General features: G+C 42.7%; 1 protein-coding gene across 2 annotated transcripts in view; it reads left to right on the forward strand.

Annotated features, from left to right (window-relative positions):
* Window positions 1–371: 371 nt before the first annotated feature.
* Window positions 372–17,838, forward strand: part of GALNT13 (polypeptide N-acetylgalactosaminyltransferase 13) — a 167,895-nt gene continuing 150,428 nt past the window's right edge. Inside the window, exons 1-2 of one of the 2 annotated variants that reach the window (XM_081187554.1) lie at window positions 372–791; window positions 17,294–17,530. In XM_081187554.1, coding sequence (XP_081043680.1) covers window positions 17,389–17,530 — 142 coding nt within the window. In that variant the 5' untranslated portion in view covers window positions 372–791; window positions 17,294–17,388. Of the gene's footprint in view, window positions 792–971; window positions 1,222–17,293; window positions 17,531–17,838 lie in introns of those variants that run through there. The other variant, XM_081187555.1, reaches the window with a different exon arrangement.

A 17,838-nucleotide genomic window follows, 5' to 3' on the forward strand; every position in this document is an offset into this window, starting at 1 on the left:
GATGCTTCCCATGCCGATGAAAAAGCACGTCAAGTCCGCGCACCAGAATAGCGGCATTGGCGGACTCAGGGGTCCAATCATCGCGGGAATCCCACCCCAACCCTTTATTTTGCTTTGAGCTTCTGCCTCTGGGGAAGCGCTTGGACGGCTGCGCGAAGGCGGCTCAAGAGAGATGCAGAAGGGCGGGCTGGTTACGTAAACAGACCTAGCGGCCGGAGGAAGACGAAAGCTCTCCAGGCTTTGCTCGGCGAGGGAAGGAGGCTCGGGAGGCGGGGCCAAAGCCTCTGCCACGCGCTCCCATTGGCCGGCTCCGCTCTCCCTCTCCTTTCTCTTCTTCTGTGGGTGAGGAGGAGGAGGAGAGGTTACGTAAAGGCTACCATCGTGCGCGAGCCGAGCCTCCCGGCGGCTCCTATAGGAGGAGCGGGACGAGGGGGGGGGGCGTGACCTAGCCGCTTTTATCGCGGCCGCTGCTTATTGTTATTATTACTGGTACTAGTACCCAGCGGCGCCGGGAGATGGCCAGGTGCTGAGAGGGAGCTCTGCCTCCGCCCCGGACTCGGAGGCGAAGCGGGCATCTTCTGCGAGATGAAGGAGCCTCCTGTGGCCGCGGGGGGAGCAGCGCGAGGGGCTTTCCCCGGGCGAGCGTGACCTTTCGAATTTGGGGGTGGTGGGGCAGTTTTTAATTTTGGAGGGGGCGGGAAGCGAGAAGCCCACCCCCGCCACCCCAAATCCTGCCGCTTCAAGTCTTTCCTCAGAGGAACAGCGCGGCGAGGCGAGCTGTCTCTTCGCAGGTGAGCCGCAGCGAAAGCCGAAGGGGAGGGCGGGTGGGCGACTGAGGCGCCGCCGCCGGGGTAGCTCCTTTAGCCAGGGGCGTGCGTGTACGTGTGTGTTTGGGGCGGCAGGGGTGCCGCGCGGGAGACGGCGACGCTCGCAACTTCGGGCAGCGCTTCTCGCTCGCTCGCTCGCCTGGCGGCGGCTTCTTTTCTAGAGAGAGCGCGCGAGCCGAGAGTGGCGCGCGGCGGAGCTCCAGCTCCGGGGCTTGTTTGCAGAGGCTGCCAGGCAGGCAGGCAGGCGAGCGAGCGGGAGGCGACGGCAGCAGCAGCAGCGGCCCGAACTTTCCCTCCTCTTTCTCGAGCAACGGGTGTGCGCGCGCGAGAGAGAGCCTTCCACATTTCGCTGCAGCGTGGAGCCGTGTTCGGCGAGGAGAACCGGCCGTGTTTGGTGAGATGAGGGCGAGGAGGGCGCGCTCGTCTTCCAGTCGGAAATAATAATAGAATGGGTGGTGGTGGTAATAATAATAATAGTCATAGCGTGGTCACTGGCTCCTCTCCTTCGACGGAGAGGCTCCGTAGCTCAGGCTGCCCGTTGTGCTCGGCCCGTTTGGCTGCTTCTTGGTGACACGGGGGAGGGAGGGGGGAGATCGGGACGTCTCTCTTTCCAGACACAGCCGAGGATGCAGTGCGCCTTCCGTGGGACTCAGGGGCGCGCGCGGGTGAGGCACAGGCAGTGGTGTGATGCTGGGTACGGTGCAGTGCCAAAGGTGACCGGGGAACGAGGCGCCTTCCTTGATTCTCCTCCTCTCGCTGCCCGGTGGTGCTTTCTCAAGGAGAGCTCTGTGGGCTGCCCGCCCTGTGCTTCTTAGCTTCAGGTCATGGGCTCGAGATGAGGTGCGTGGCTGGGGAGATAAAGGACAGCTTGATTCGTGATGCCTCTCTCTCTCCCTCCCACTTCATTCCTGAGTGATTGTTGGTGTGAAGGGATTTTGCGACTCTAAAAGGATGCTTCTCTTCACGACCGGTTCAGATCGCCACTCATGTTTAACGATGAGCAAGGAGATAGATACAGAGAGTTAGAAAATGTTCAGAACTAAGGGCTCGGCTGGCATATAATGTGAAGGATGAGCCTTTTAATGGAGGGGTTCAGCCTTGGGATGTGTGCAAGAGGAGCTTTGAAGTATGCCTAAAGTGCCTTCTCCCACATTAATGGAGAACCATTATTGGCCTTCGTTGGTATGAGATGGGGTGCAGAATACTCAGATTAGATGTTCTTCCACACAGAGATGCTTGAACTACCAGACTTTTCATTTATAAAAAATAATCACTTGGTTTGCCTTAATGTTCTCCCATTGCCCTTTAAATATTTTGTGTGCAGTTGCTCCTTGGCTTCCTGTTACTTGACAAAATAAGGGGCACTGTCTCCAATACAACCCCATTTGGGGGAGGGGGAGGAAAAGTATGTAGTAAAGGTATCTGTGAAGGATGCAAAATCTAAGCCAAGAACATCATTGCCTTTAGAAATATGACTCTGTACGTTTCTAACATGTTTTGTGAATCTTGTATGCACTTAACTCTTGTGCAAAGCCTAGATGGCTTGCATATATATTCCACACATAGACCCAAATCCCAATGGAGCTAAGTAAGTGTGTTTGGGATTGCAGAAAGATTCTATGTACGCTTGGTTGAAACTGATTGCAGTACTGAGTATTCTTCCTTCAGAGTCAGCTCCAGTAGGATTCGCCCCTGAGCAAGTGTGCAGAAATCTCTCTAAACTGCAATTCTGTAGAGTCTCTCTAAATGTGGTGAGACTTCCTTCTTTCTTTTTATTTCAAAGCAAGCATGCATAAGTTCAGGGTATCTGTCTCCCTTTTCCCTCACTGATGAAAAGCCAAAACTTCTGTAACATCTTCAAGACCACTTTTGTGCCCACAGTTATAGAAGAGTTAGAACAGAAAATAAGTTTGGTGTTTCAAAGTCATGGTAGATGATAGAGGTACTTCAAAGTCATGGTAGGTGGCATAGATTGTTCTAAGTGAGCCTCTGGGAATATGATACACAGCAAGAAATTTGTGTAAAAATCAATGATCTGAAACAATATTTGGCTGAATATAAAGTTTCACCTACTAGCAATAGCTTGAGGGATGCAACATTCAGACTTCGGGAAGCTGGGAAACTCTTTTCATCAAACTACTTGGACCTTATACTGATTCATTGTTTCACAAAAGAAATAAAGCTTGAAATACTTTTTTCTGAAAATTGATTGTAAAGCAGACACATGCTGATATGTGTTGCTTAGATATTGTTGTAGAATTCTGATTTTACTACTGTTTCTTTACTACCTTATTTCCCCCCCTATAAAAACCCCTTTCATTTTGACTGGATTTCTTTTTAAGAATAGATTTCTTTGCCATAGGCAGGTGCCAAGATCAAAGCATTCTATGAGTGCTAGACAGCAAATCTGGGTTTGAATATGAATATTGAGTCTATCATTAGTCTTGAGGAAATGTAGTATAATGATAAAACAGAATATTATATATCTGGTCTTGGAGGAGAGTCATACAAGGAGTCAGAACAGAAACTGCTACCCTTTAGGAGAATAAAGCTGGAAAGAAGAATGATATGTCATGCACTGTTTTGTTCAACACACACTTTCAGCTTAAGGCTTCCAAGAAAACATAGTTTATCTGTGTTGATTGTATGGTGGGTGCCATAGGTTTGATTTGTGGTTCTTAAGCTGCTAAGGGGTGAAGGGCTTTGCCAGGGCAGAGTGAGGTTGCCGCTTCAGGGTGTCAAGAAAAGTCTGCAGATAGTTGGAGGGAGAGGCATTTGTGTTCTGTCCTGCCTCAACTGCTAAAATAACATGATTGGCCTTGGGTACTGTGCACCTTGACTTGGGGAGAAGTGCATGATTTGCTGCACAACCACAGGCAGCTAAATGATTTGGGTTGGCTCTAGGGGTTGCTCATTCGAGTGAATATTTATGGACATGTGTGCTATAGGCTTTAAGAGCCTGTTATTCCAGGCTAACATATATTTCATGTTTGTTTTACAGCTTATGACTTACTCATTTTTAATTTCATTGCATTCTTCCACCATGGAACCAGAGGTAGTGACCAAACCAGGTACTGACCAGGCCTGTTTAGGCTCAGCAGGATAGTGGCTTTGTGTGCCTTCAGAAACATACCCTGGAGCCTAGAGTGAGAGGTTTACTGGATGAGATCTAGTGGAGCACGATGGATTTGAGTTTGAAGCCTTTAACAGCCATAGTCTACCTTCAGGAGAGGGAGGGAGGTGGACACGATCCATCATTTCCATCAGTGCCCTCCTTCATATGATGACAGTTTCAACTTGCAAAGTTTCACAAGAAGGCTACTGATACAAGAATAACAGTGGACCTAGCATGGTAACAGTGCCTGGATAGAGGAGAGACTTCACATTGCCTTGGTGTCTGAAACCAGGATACTACATTTCAGTTTTTGTATGCCCCTTGAAATGAAACATCCTGGCTATAATGACAAGGCTGGAGTAACATTGAATTAGTGGGACTTGCTTCTAAGTAAGCATGCTTAGGCCTGCTATCACTTTGTCCCTTTTTATGCAAATGGTTCAGAAACAATATTTCTAACAGCAATCTTCTTAACCTAGAATTCTACCTTTGAATGGAAACTAGTGGAATTTATATTTCCAAAAGCTCTGTGGTTCTTCATCCCAGTATCTGTAGATGTAGCCTGAAGTCTGCATAGCATTCAAGAAAACCTCAGGGAAAGTCTACTTCTTTTCATGTTCCATCTTGAGGTAGATCCCAGTGCAGTTTTTATTCCAAGGCAGCCTGATGGAAGATTTCTGAAGCCTTAGAACATCTGCAAACTTAAAGCATCACAGGAATGCAGGATACAAATGCAATACTAAGGAGGGAAATGGGATAGGCTATCCTTTGTTGGGTGTGCGCTTGTTGTCAAACCCATGGTTAGGTTTCACATTTAATGTGGATTATCCATTCAGTAGGTATCACTCATAAATCTTAACATCCACAGGTCATTAAGGAGGGTCTTTTTTGAATCCTGCCACCATCTGAAGTTCAGCTTGTGGATGTGTGGGAGAGGACCTTGTCCGCAGAGGTGTCCGTAGAATCATAATAGAATCGCAGAGTTGGAAGGGACCTCAAGAGTCATCAACTCCAACCCCCTGCAATGCAGAAATATGCAGGTGGCCCATATGGCAACTGAACCTTCCATCTTGGTGTTATAAGCAGTACTCTCTAACCAACTGAGCTAATTGTCAGCAGTCCAGAGTTTGGGTATCTCAGAAGGTCTGCTTTGCGCTCTCCCTGATTGCCAGGTGGTTATTAGCTTTATTTCAATGGGACTTTGAGCTTAGCTGAACTCTGCTTTTCAAAAATAACAACCACTACTCAAATTTATGCTGCTTCCTTAGTTTATATATTTTATGTATTAGGTTTTATCTAGTAATAAATACACCATCTCGGGCACTATTCTGCAATGGGAAGGCAATATATAAGTGCTATTTATAAATGTGTCTCCCATATGTTTCAATTTTGAGATCTTACATTCAGATTCGCCAAAGGTTACACCTCTTCCACTAAGATTCATGATCATTCATGGGTAATTATAAAAAAAATAGTTTATACTTCTGTTAGACATATAGTATTGAATAACAGAATCGGCCACTGAATCTCTCATTAAAGAGAAGCTGAATATTTGGGTGCTTACTAATCGCCTGAAAATACTGAGCGAAAAATGATTAATGAGAGGAATAATCAGGATAAACCTATAGAAAGTGGGGGGGGGGATAATAGTTATTAGGTGACTACTGCATTTTGAACATGCCCTCTTCTGATGAGTATGTGTGTATGTGTAGGTTTCATTTTGGTTTGCGAGTAGTTCAGCCTGAGCAGTACTGTGTTCATTGGTAATAACCACTGGAGATCAACATAGGAAAATGTGTGTACTGTTATTTTTATTTCAGCAGGCAGTTTTTGTTTGGGGTGTTTGTTGAAAACCCATGTATATCTATAGAGTTGACAAACTTCTGTGCATTTCTATAGGTGGACTTTTCCCTCCCTCCTTCCTTTTTAAGGTAACCCTAAGTGCTAGGGTGGGTTTTTCAAAAATGTTAGCAGTTCCTATTGGGGGAACAGCACCTGGCTATTAATCTTGGAAAATTCAACACTAGTTGTGCATTTTCTTGTCATGCAGCTAAGAACAACTGTGAAGTAGACATGCTTTCCCCTGTAACCTCTGTAGCACCTTGGGAGAAGTGCTTTCATGGTAGATGTGAAAATGATAATTGAGTTTAAAGCCCCTTTGGCAATTTCACCTTTGCAGACTCTAACCCTCCCCCCACCTCCCCGTCACTGCAGAGGGGAGGGAAGTACCTAGACTCATGTTCATTGACAAAACATTTTCTTTTGCTTTGAAAGGAAGTTTACATATGGCTGTTACTGACTTTTGCTCTGGGTAGGTGGTGCCTACCTGTGCATGTGTGGCCACCTCTTCCCCCCTTTAAAAGGCTTCTGCTTCAAATTATTGATCTCTAATTGCTAAAGAGTTAGGCCGATCATGGGGGACGTGGGTGGCGCTGTGGGTTAAACCACAGATCCTAGGGCTTGCCGATCAGAAGGTCGGCGGTTTGAATCCCCATGACAGGGTGAGCTCCCATTGCTCGGTCCCTGCTCCTGCCAACCCAGCAGTTCGATAGCATGTTAAAGTGCAAGTAGATAAATAGGTACTGCTCCTGCGGGAAGGTAAACAGCGTTTCCGTGTGCTGCTCTGGTTCGCCAGTAGCGGCTTCGTCATGCTCGGTCCCAGCTCCTGCCAACCCAGAAGTTCGAAAGCACGTCAAGGTGCAAGTAGATACATAGGTACTGCTCCGGCGGGAAGGTAAACGGTGTTTCCATGCGCTGCTCTGGTTCACCAGAAGCGGCTTAGTCATGCTGGCCACATGACCCGGAAGCGAGATGAGCGCCGCAACCCCAGAGTCGGTCATGACTGGACCTAATGGTCAGGGGTCCCTTTACCTTTACCTTTAGGCCGATCATATACAATGTGTTGGGAAGAGGGTTCTTAAATCTTAACATCTGTGGGACAGGGATGAGAAAATCTACAGCTGCTGAAGTTGTCTTTTCGACAGACATTCATAGAATCATAGAACTGTAAAGTTGGAAGGGACCCCAAGGGTCATCTTATTCCAACCCTCTGCGGTGCAGGAATCTTCTGTTGAACGTGTGGCTCAAGCCCATAACCCTGAAATCAAGATTCTCGTGCTCTGCTGACTGAGCTAGCAAAAGCCCAGCAAAAAGCTACAGGAGGATTCTCTTCTTATGTATCTCATCACTATGAAGGAACTTTGGCTAAAGTTTATAGTTTAACAAATCTCTCTCTGTGTGCACATGCTGCCAACAGAATGGAGATACTTTTTTTAAAAAAAGGTTAACATGTTTCATTATTATCAACTTTATCAACTCAGTTGCTACATTTTTTTTAAAGGATTAACATGTTTCATTATCATCATCATCATCAACTCAATTGCTACATATTATAATTGTTTCAAAAGCTTTTGAAATGGCAATATTAGTGTAAACAGAAGTAACTGTATTTGGTTGAGGCATTGACAGGACATCGTGCCATTAACATTAATAGTCAGGGATTTCTGTTTTCTTCTTAAAACAAGCTTATATATTTATGTGGAAATATTTAAAAAAATGTCTTTCTTACTCTTGAAGTTTACAGGCTTGAAAGGTTTTTGCTAAAGCTGCTGCTCTTTGAAGCAGTTTTCCTTTACATGTTCACTTTAGATCTAGGTACTCTTTCTTTTTGTTTTGGACGACGTAGGATTGCAGAAAGGCATTTGAACCTGCATATAGAACCTTATGCATGTACCAAAATCAAAAGAACATTGATTTTTTTTTTTAAAGGAATGAACTTTATTTCATTCTGAAAAATGAGATGGGCATTAAATGCAAGGCAATAACTTGGTTTATTGAATGGAATCACATATCTAACTGTGAGACAATGCTTTATCCAAACCTTGAATACATTGCTGCAGGTAAAACCTGCAAACTAGTTGAATTACTAAGCAGGAATTAAACATTGTGGTAAGGCAATAATTCCAACCTTGCACAGTTTATGGGGCTCAGTAGTCAAATCCCAACCCCTTGAGTCTAATAGTCAACTTTAGTTGGAGGCAGGAACATGGTAGCATGTAGCCCTGTCCTGTCTCTCTTTTTCCTTTCCATTTAACTTTGCACCTGTGGCAATGGGTCAAATTAGCTGCTACATTATGAAGCAAGACTTGTCTGAGGTACAGTAGGTGTGGCTGCAGTGTGAACTAATGGTTTTGAGTTAAATATGTTGTGGAATCAACAGCAGCGTCCCTTCACAACTTGGTGTTTTTGCTTATAGTGAATGCCAGTTATTGAATGTTAGCTTTAAAAGCAGGGATGGGGAACCTTTGGCTTTCCAGATGTTGTATGAGGAATGCATGCAGTGCTCGGTATATGGTCCTGTTGCTGGTTGTCCACATGCCACATGGTGTTCTTTCCCCATGAAATGGGTGGAACCATGGCTGGACCTAACGGTCAGGGGTACCTTTATCTTTATAAGGGATTTGGGCATTTAACATTGATGTAATATACTTACCTCGCCAGGATTTGAAAAATCTAGAAAGAGAGTGAGTGTTTTTCCAGGAAATCTTGTTTGCTTCTTGGTGCGCATGCCTTTTGACATAATGTCATGGCCTCCTCAAGCTTCGTGTGAGCTTCTGTAGAAGATGTTTGCTGTGTGCAAAGTGTGGCAGGTTGTGTAATAAGAAACCTTTAAAAAACAGAGAACACACTTCTTTTCTAAAGTCAGTCATTCTGTAATGTAAGAGTAATGCAAACCATACAGCAACTGGGATGTCATTCATGTGTAAAAGATGCAAAATCTACTCGATAGGAATGTGCATTCTCTCCACATTCTATTTTCTTTTCAATTCTGCATTTTTGTTGGTTTTTAAAGAGAACTCATTGCACATGCTTCATACATAGAGAAGCCCCCCACCCCCCCCAGGCAGCTTAAATTCAAATATTTGGAGATTGTATCGTGGAATTCTATAATTGTAGAGTGGAATTGTAGAGGCTAATAGTCCAACCCCTTGCAATATAGGAATCTTTTGCCCAATGGGGCTCAAACCCACAACCCTGAGATTAAGTCTCATGCTGTAGTGCCTGAGCTATCCACAGGGCTTTAGTTACAAAACAAAACAAAACAAAACAAAAAAACAAAAAAGACCCCAAAACAATTGTGTGGACATGAGTTTGGGACTTGGTAAACAGTTATTCTGCATAGGGCTGGGACCTAAACAGCAATTTGGTTGCCTAATAATCTGATATATCTTCACCCTGGGTGCCTGAGCACCTACAAATTTCAGTGCCAGGGCCATGCATGCACCCACAATCATGGAGCCAAGCTGGCACTCCTGACTGTGTTTCAACAAATGTTTAGTGTATAAACCATATTTAGAAGTAAGTCCCATTTATCTCAGTTCCACTTTCTATGAAGGAATTGGTCTAGCAAGCCCTTGTTACAAAGGAAGGAAGGAAGAGTTTCTGCTTATCAACAGGTAGCTCAAATCCCATAGAACTCAATGAGGCTTAACCATCCTGAGTGTTTCAAAGATTGCAGCCTATGGAAGTTGCAGTGTCTGTTGAAGATACTGCATTTTCTTTGCTTCCTGGAGTAAGTAGCTTTGAGGGGAAAGAGCCTGTTGACAGTATGACAACAGACTATCGTGTGGAATAAAATTAAGGCAATATCCAGCACTTTTGAAAAAAATAGCTGATTCCTTATGTACTTTGGCTACAGGTTAAATTACCAAAGGCAGCAATATGTGTATCACAGCAATCATAAATGGAATAAGTGCACCACCTTAACAATGGATTTTTATGGACAGAAAACTTATTGGTAGAATATCTCAAGCTGAGCAATGGTGACATGTTTATGTAGCCTGATCTATCTTGTGTTGCTGTTTTTTTAATGGCCTTTAGAAATACAAAATATATGTAGCTGTAGTGTGCTTGCATTTATTGAAAAGTAGCTTAAGTAGGTTTCCCCCCACCCCAACTGTTTTTGCCAACTCATTTTCTGTGAATTGTGAAATACATTAAAAGTTTAAAATCTGTTATAAAGCTGAAAAACTGCACAATGGAAGTGTCAGAGATTCATCTTCAACAGGGGTCAACAAACTTTTTCAGCAGGGGGCCGATCCACTGTTCCTCAGACCTTGTGGGGGGCCAGACTATATTTTTTGGGGGGGGCGGGCGGGGAGAAAATAAGAAGAACAAACTCCTATGCCGCACAAATAACCCAGAGATGTATTTTAAAGGAAAGGTCACATTCTACTCCTGTAAAAACACGTTGATTCCCGGACCGTCCATGGGCCAGATTTAGAAGGTGATTGGGCCGGATCTGGCCCCCGGGCCTTGGTTTGCATACCCATGATCTTCATGCACCCACCTGCAAGGGGATAAAGCCCCACCCATAGATCTAAGTTATTGTCTTTGAAAATTATTTTTGCTTCTCTCCAATTCTGGCTAAAATTCATGTTCACTTTAAAACTTCCTCTTTTTTTCTCATTCCCATGTGAAAAGCTTGACATATGAATTCAAATTGCTCATAGTGGAAGATCTAAGGCCCTTTAAGTGTTGCGTGAGGGAACACCTTACTAGTAAGGACACAGGTGGGGCGGCAGAGTGGCTGCTAGGCTTCTAAAGCAGAGGCAGATGGTCGTGTCTCACTTGTCAAGCGCAAGATCTTACTTTAGCTGCAGCTGCATAAGCTGTGCTTCACGTTACTGCAGATTAAATGGAGAAATAAGATTGGAGCTGTACAATATTACTTTGCCAAGTAGCGAGGTTTTTAGGAAGTGTGTTCTGTTTTCTGTGAGGTATCACTTAATCAATTAGAGTTGCTGCTTTTAAAAATATCACTCCAAAGTGAGGTGGGACAACTATCTTATTCTTAAGCCCTTAGATGGAAAAACCTGTAAGGATTGCCGTTATATCTAGAGCAGCAGTGGAAAGTAGTTGAGTTGCACTACAGCACTAAAATGGGCAGTTGAATTGAAAGAGAGATAATGTTAAGGTTGTGTTAGTGATGACATTCTGTTGTGCATGTCAACCTGCATATTTTTGAGCAGTGTTCTAAATTAGCCATGTGAATTTTTCACCTGGCTATCGGCCACTTGTAACCAAGTGAAGAGGCCTCTGCACCAAGATGACACCTGACATGGAGGTGCATGCCTGGGAATCATTGGATCTTTAGTGTTTTCACACACTAATACCACATCTTGTAGAATTCTATCAGTTATATTTTATCTGCACAATCAGAATGAATTTCAGGAACCAAAATGGTTTTTTTTCCTGTGTGGAGCAGTGAACAACATTTTAGTTAATTGTTGTAGTTTGTCTTCACTTACCCCATCCCACTGCCTCGCTCACAGTTGTATAGAATATTCTTTGGTGATGAATGGGCTGTGCCACCATTAAGAAAAGGAGCTCAGAATAGCCCAGTACAGTATATATGTGAACTGTCCCTGGAGGAAGTGACTTTTCTTCTTTAAGCTCCCAAAGTTCTTAACCTAGCTCAAGGTTGTCATCTGAACTAGCCAGATATTTAACTGATAACCAATCACAGTCAGTCCATCATTTGAAAAATTAGATTTTAGAGCCATCTTTCCCAAAAATGGCAACTGGACATTCAGTTTTGGCCATCGTAACCTTGGTTTACATAGCTGTTTGGTTCCTAGCTTATATATATTGAGTTTCTAACACTGCATCAGAGAGTCTTGTGGCACCTAAAATACTAACACATTAAGATCTGGCAAGTATAGCTTTACTTCCGTATGCTAAAAGGATAGTTTCTATTAAACTCATTTAAGCTGGCTGTGGAAATAAATGACTAAAATATCATCCATTAGAAGATGATTTTCACCTCTTTGCTGCCAAAAATCTTGGGAACAGAGATTTGGCAATTGTTCTTAGCGTTATATATTCACTCTTTAACCCTGAGTACTAAATTCCAGATAAAATAAGAGATCTATTTTAGATATAGTCTTTAGATAGCTTAAAGGAACGCTACAGTAATCGTCTCATGAAAATGTTGGAAGGAACTTGCGAGGAAGAACCACTAGTACTGTTTTGTGTACGAATTCACACTGTTGGCAGTATTTGTGTGTATCTCAGTGGTGCTCAGGGCAGCTAGCAACAACAGCAATGGGTAGGTTCTATAGCTTTTCTTACATTTCCAAGAAATTGTGCAAATGGAAGCACATCTGTGGCTTTAGTTTTACTTTTCTCTCACAGTGCTCTAGTGCAGTTTTTCCAAATCTGCAGTTTCCAGATATTGTACTACAGCCCTAATTATTGGCCACCCTTGCTGGGGATGATGGGGGCTGTAGTGCTACAATATCTGGGGACCAAAGTTTGTCAAAGGCTGCTGTCATGTAACCTTTCAACAGGTATGGAATTGCATCTTTTGGATCAAACACATTATTATGCATACCCTTTCCCTAGTTAACATACATTTCTCAGTAGCCCTAAGAACAACACTGCCAGGTAGGTTAGTACCATTATCCTCATGTTGCACATTTGTTTGGTGTGGGTGTGTGAGAGAGAAGGCGGGATGGAATATTGTCTTGCCCAAGGCCTGTAAGTGATATTGTGCCAGAGTAAATGTCCATAGGTTTGCAGCCTCAGTTTCTTAGCTTCTAATTTACACTAGTTCCTATTAGCTTTTTAAAAAGTTTTTCAGTCCTTTGCACACTTACTCAGGCAACTCCATTTCCGACTGTTTGATATAGAATATGTTATATGCTCAGTGAAATGAAGTTATTATACCATATGTATTAGAAGTGCCACAGAATTCTACCAAAAAAAAAAAAAATCTGAGAATGCTTGGCACTGCAGGTACTATGGAGAGGACTACTAATTTTGTTGCCAAGCAACTGCTGTCAAATGCAGTGGCTCACAGTCAAGCTGTTGATGGATTCAGCTGGGGAAACTTAAATGCATACAGAGGAAGGTGATAACATTGTTGAATTGAATTCAATAGTACTTCATAGGCATATGTGCTACATAAGTTTTGCAAAAACAATCAGGTCAGGAAAGGCACCTAAGATAGGGGGAGAAATGGATAATTACTATTAGAAAATGGAGCATCCTGACATTGTTCAACACTGTCCATTCCTAACTCAGTGCTAGATAGATAATATATTGTGACAAGTAAGAAATCAGTTTTGGTATTTGGTTTCCATAGTAAGGAGCAGAAAATGGATTCATTCTCAAAAACCTGTTGCAGTAGAACATGCCTAGTAGGAATGTTTGCAGAAGGTATTCTTACATGTTTGTATATTGGTGTGCATCCAGCATGGGGATGAGAACACACAGTCAGGGCCTCATTCAGAGGTAGTGCTAAACCAGAATTGAATGTTGCAAGAGCGTGGTGAGCTTTGAACTTGCATGCTCCTTCTCCTAGCACCAACTGGTGTGGCTGTGATAAGGCATTCGGAAGCCTTCACTTCAGTTTTAGATTAAACATGGCTGGTCAAAATGCAGAAAAGCTATTCATCCAATGTTAACTATGGTTTGTCGAACCAAGACAAATTGAGCCCCTAGAAATGACCACTGTCAAAACAAACTGAAACTTTGAAGTCCTTTTATACAGTTTCTTCCTCGGGTCATGTGACTTTGAGCCAGATCTAACTGGAATTGTGTGGGGCTAGTTCTAGGGTAGCAGCTGGGGTTGAAGGGAGGAGGGTTCTCAAAACCATTACCCCAAAGTCTCCTACAGTGTTCTTCTGGCCAAGAGTGGCAGTCATTTTGGTGGCTGGCAGTCACATTTCCTCCTAGAAGACAGAATGACTTTACATCATTGTGATAGTTTCATTTTGGAGGACTTTCTTTTTGGTGGCTATCTTCTCCTCACCACGACATAAATACAGTTGCAAAGGGAAGTGCTTTTGATAATTGTGAAAATGAAAGCAGAACTTAAAAAACCTAAAAACAAAAACATTACACCAACATTATGAGCCAAAAGGAAGATAACTGAGGAACTGATGTTGTTTTTTCAGAGTCTTTTGAGAATACTCATGAATACAAAGCTAGTGGGAAGCTTGCTTGTAGCCCATGAAAAGTAGCTAGATGTATTGGATAACCATGACCTCGTCATGAATTCCCATGTATGATGGTCCTGTGTTACAGCTGAAGGGCTTCTGTGAAGCTGAATAGTTGTGAGGCTGGAAAAAACTAACTTAGGAGGATTATACCCTGCTTTAACCCAGGAGGTACATTTTCTCTATTAAAATATTACTAAATCATGAATACAGAACAATTATAATCCTCTTTAATGGTAGTACAGTGAGAAGTAATTTATTTCTGTAATTCTCCTTGTCCTTGGTTCAGGATTCATGATGTACATGATCTTTATAGTTGGCCATACTTCCTGCAAATTGATTTCTCTTAAAAGGAAGAGCCATTTTTACAGATATTACTTATTTCTTCTTTATAATGCACATTTCAGCTTTTTACCTTGTTAACAACTCCTTTTAACTAGTAATGTTTTTATAGCTCTTCAATAATGAGATCCATAAAAGCACCACTTCAGGTAGTTTTTGTGTGTGTTCGCTTCTCCAAATATGCAGCACCGAATTCCCATGTCACATTCTGCTTTGAGTTCAGCAGTTAAATTGCAAGTCCAGACTCAGCCTTCCCCTCCCCTTTAAATCTCCTATGTGATGGTTAGAATAGCATGACTAATAATCATAATAGTAATAGTAATAATAAATAAAATTTATTAATACCCCACACATCTGACTGGGTTTCCCCCAGTCACTCTGGGCGGCTTACAACATATCTAAAAACATAATAAAAACACCAATCCTTTAAAATATGTTCAGAATCTCTTGTGTCTGGCAGTGAGCTGGTGAATTTGCGACCCCCTACCTGTCCAAATCATAACATTCTGCATTACAATTCAATTAGAATGTATTTTAAAGGCATTGGGGGGGGGGTTGTTTCAGGCCAAAGACTGGATATATTGAACTTTTTGGGATAGCAGCCAATATATCTTGGGATGCTGGCCCTGGGCATCTAATAATATAGTGAGGAGGAAATTAAAGAGTCATGAACCTAACAAACTGCATGCTGTTCTGAAATTTCTCAGGCACCTAGTAGTCTGGTCAGGCATTCCTTCTTCCTGCTCAGTCTTTTTCAAGAATATATGGGTCTCAGTATAATACTCTTATGGTAAGACTATTACACTGAGAACTCTTAAAACCTTAGTGAAATTCTCGAGATGTTAAGGAATATTCAGAAAGAAATATGAATTTCCAGCACTACAAAATCTACTGCTTCAGCCAAAAGCATTATGAGCCCTGAACCCTTTGCTGCATTCTTTACCCCTCAAGGTTTTTTTCAGTTGTTTCTTGGGTGCCTGGGGTGAGATCAGGCATGGGTATTGAAACTGCAAACTCCTTCTTACGTATTTCTCACTGCAGGGAACAGGATGCGACTGAGCTATGTTTGTTTGGGGGACAGGATTTCTCTATGGCTGTGAGAGAAACCTCATCTAACAGGCTCAGGAGCATGCTGTCTCGAAATTTTTGCAGAATTTAATTCCCACTCCAGTCACTTCAAATTCTCTGTAGAGAATATTGAGGGAGAGAGGCACGTGTTCAAAAGTCCACCATTGAGCTTGCCCCAGATAGAAACAAAGTAACCGCTAAATAAAATGATAGTTGTTGGCTTAGTTGTTGGATTGTTACTTGCCTGGCCTTAAATGTTTAGTCGTTATTTTGCTTATTATATTTTAATTCTCATTCCTTCAGAAGGAGCCCAGGGCAATGTACAATGGGGAAAAAAACAAAAACAGAAAAGAATGTGTCAAATAAAATTCATACAAATAACCACAAACATCTATACATTTTCAAAACCATTACATTTCAGAAATTGCTTACAACTTTTATCAGTATAATTATCCTGAAATCAATTATTTGAACAGATCGATACAGTTGTATGTTTTCAAAAGAAGAAGAATGGTTTTCAAAAGAAGTTAGCGTATGCTTGGTGTTGGTTAGATCCAGTTGTGGGCTCATAAGCAATACTGGAGATGATATTTTTGTGTGTAAATCTGATCAAATATGGCAAATGCCATTCAAGGGAGTTGCGTCATACCTCCCCATTTTCACATAATCAGCAAAAAATAAGAAATAAATACAAATATGTGTGTGGGAAAGAGATGTACCTAGACTGGCACTTCTTATCAAATCTGTTGAAAATGCTCTACAATCTAGCCATCTTGGTTACAGGGCCAGGTGTCACTGTCACAAGTACCGTATTTTTCGCCCTATAGGATGCACTTTTCCCCCTCCAAAAATGAAGGGGAAATCTGTGTGCGTCCTATGGGGCGAATACAGGCTTTCGCTGAAGCCTGGAGAGCAAGAGGGGTCGGTGCGCACCGACCCCTCTCACTCTCCAGGCTTCAGGAAGCTATCTGCAAGCCTGGGGAGCCCGCAGGAGTTCCTGCAGGGCTCCCCAGGCTGCGGATAGCAGCCTGCCACGCAGAGCGCACCTCGTGCCAGGCAGACATCCGCAGTGTGCGGAGCCCTGCAGGAGGTCCCGCAGGGCTCCCCACGCTGTGGATAGCAGCCTGCCACCCGGCACGCGGGATGCCCTGAAGCAGAGCGCCCCTTGCGCCGGGCAGACATCGGCCAGCCCCACAAGCTCGGGGGACAGCGGGGAGGCGGAGTGCCGCCATACCGCTGTTCCCCGACCTGGTTTTGGGGGGAAAATAAAGGAATTTTTTTCCCCTTTATTTCCCCCCCCAAAAAAAAAAACTAGGTGTGTCCTATGGGACGGAGCGTCCTATGGAACGAAAAATACGGTACTTCCACTTGAGAGACCTCATTTAGATCATAAGGTTATGCTTGTTTGATACCTATGAGGAGCTCCTCTTCTGAACTAGCATAGATTTATAAAGATTTGTTATTGCTGCTTTTGTCATGTTCATTGCTTAGTAGGGTGGAAAGGAGTTTTCCTTCTTAGAGTAATGTTGGCTGAGCGCTTAAGGAATTCTGTTTATTGGATCTTGTTTTATTTTTGTATCTGATTTCTAGCATGTTTTTGTTGTTCATATTTTATTGATTTGAAAATCACTTGCAGACATGTTTCTTTGTAGAAAATGACTAATGAATGTAATTGTAGTAAAAAAAATATGCAAAGCATGAAAACTGAAAGCTTCAAAGCAATCATTGATAAAACACCTGTTCTGTATGTTGTTTGAAAGTTTCTTTCTGAAAACATTTAGGTCTGTTATGTGATCTCATTTTCTTACATTTTATGGAAAGCAACAGAAATCAATAATTTATTCAAAAGACAAACAATAAAAAAGCAAAAAAATGAATGTGATCATTTATTGTTTACTTGCTATTTAATTTGAATCCCCCTTTCTCTTAATTTTCAGTGGGATGTTCTCAACATTGCGTTCATGCTGGCATCTTTGGCTTGGATACACCATCAAAGCAGTACCCATCTTTACTACTAATAACTGAACAAAGAATGAGGAGATTTGTCTACTGCAAGGTGGTTCTTGCCACTTCTCTGATGTGGGTGCTTGTGGATGTCTTTCTGCTTTTATACTTCAGTGAATGTAACAAATGTGATGACAAGAAAGAGAGATCCCTGCTGCCTGCTTTAAGGGGTAAGATAAAGTTTGAGGTGTCTGCAATCACAATTTCTTCTTCATAGTAACTGTTGACCTATGTGCTAAGTGTGGCTGTCATCTGAGAGCACGATTCCTTAAATCATTGAATTTGAGTCATTTGCCGACAGCTACACAACGATGTCTCCCCCCCCTTTTATCTTTTTAAATCTCATACCCACTTCCTAAAGAGTTTTGTTGATACATGGGCATTCCTAACAAGATTTATGAGTAGCCTACTATCTAAGGCCTTATTGTCTATCTTTACAGTTAAATGCTAACTATAAGATCCCCCAAAAAGCAACTTT

Source organism: Podarcis bocagei (assembly GCF_964188305.1).
Source record: "Podarcis bocagei genome assembly, chromosome: 1".
Lineage (NCBI taxonomy): Eukaryota > Metazoa > Chordata > Lepidosauria > Squamata > Lacertidae > Podarcis > Podarcis bocagei.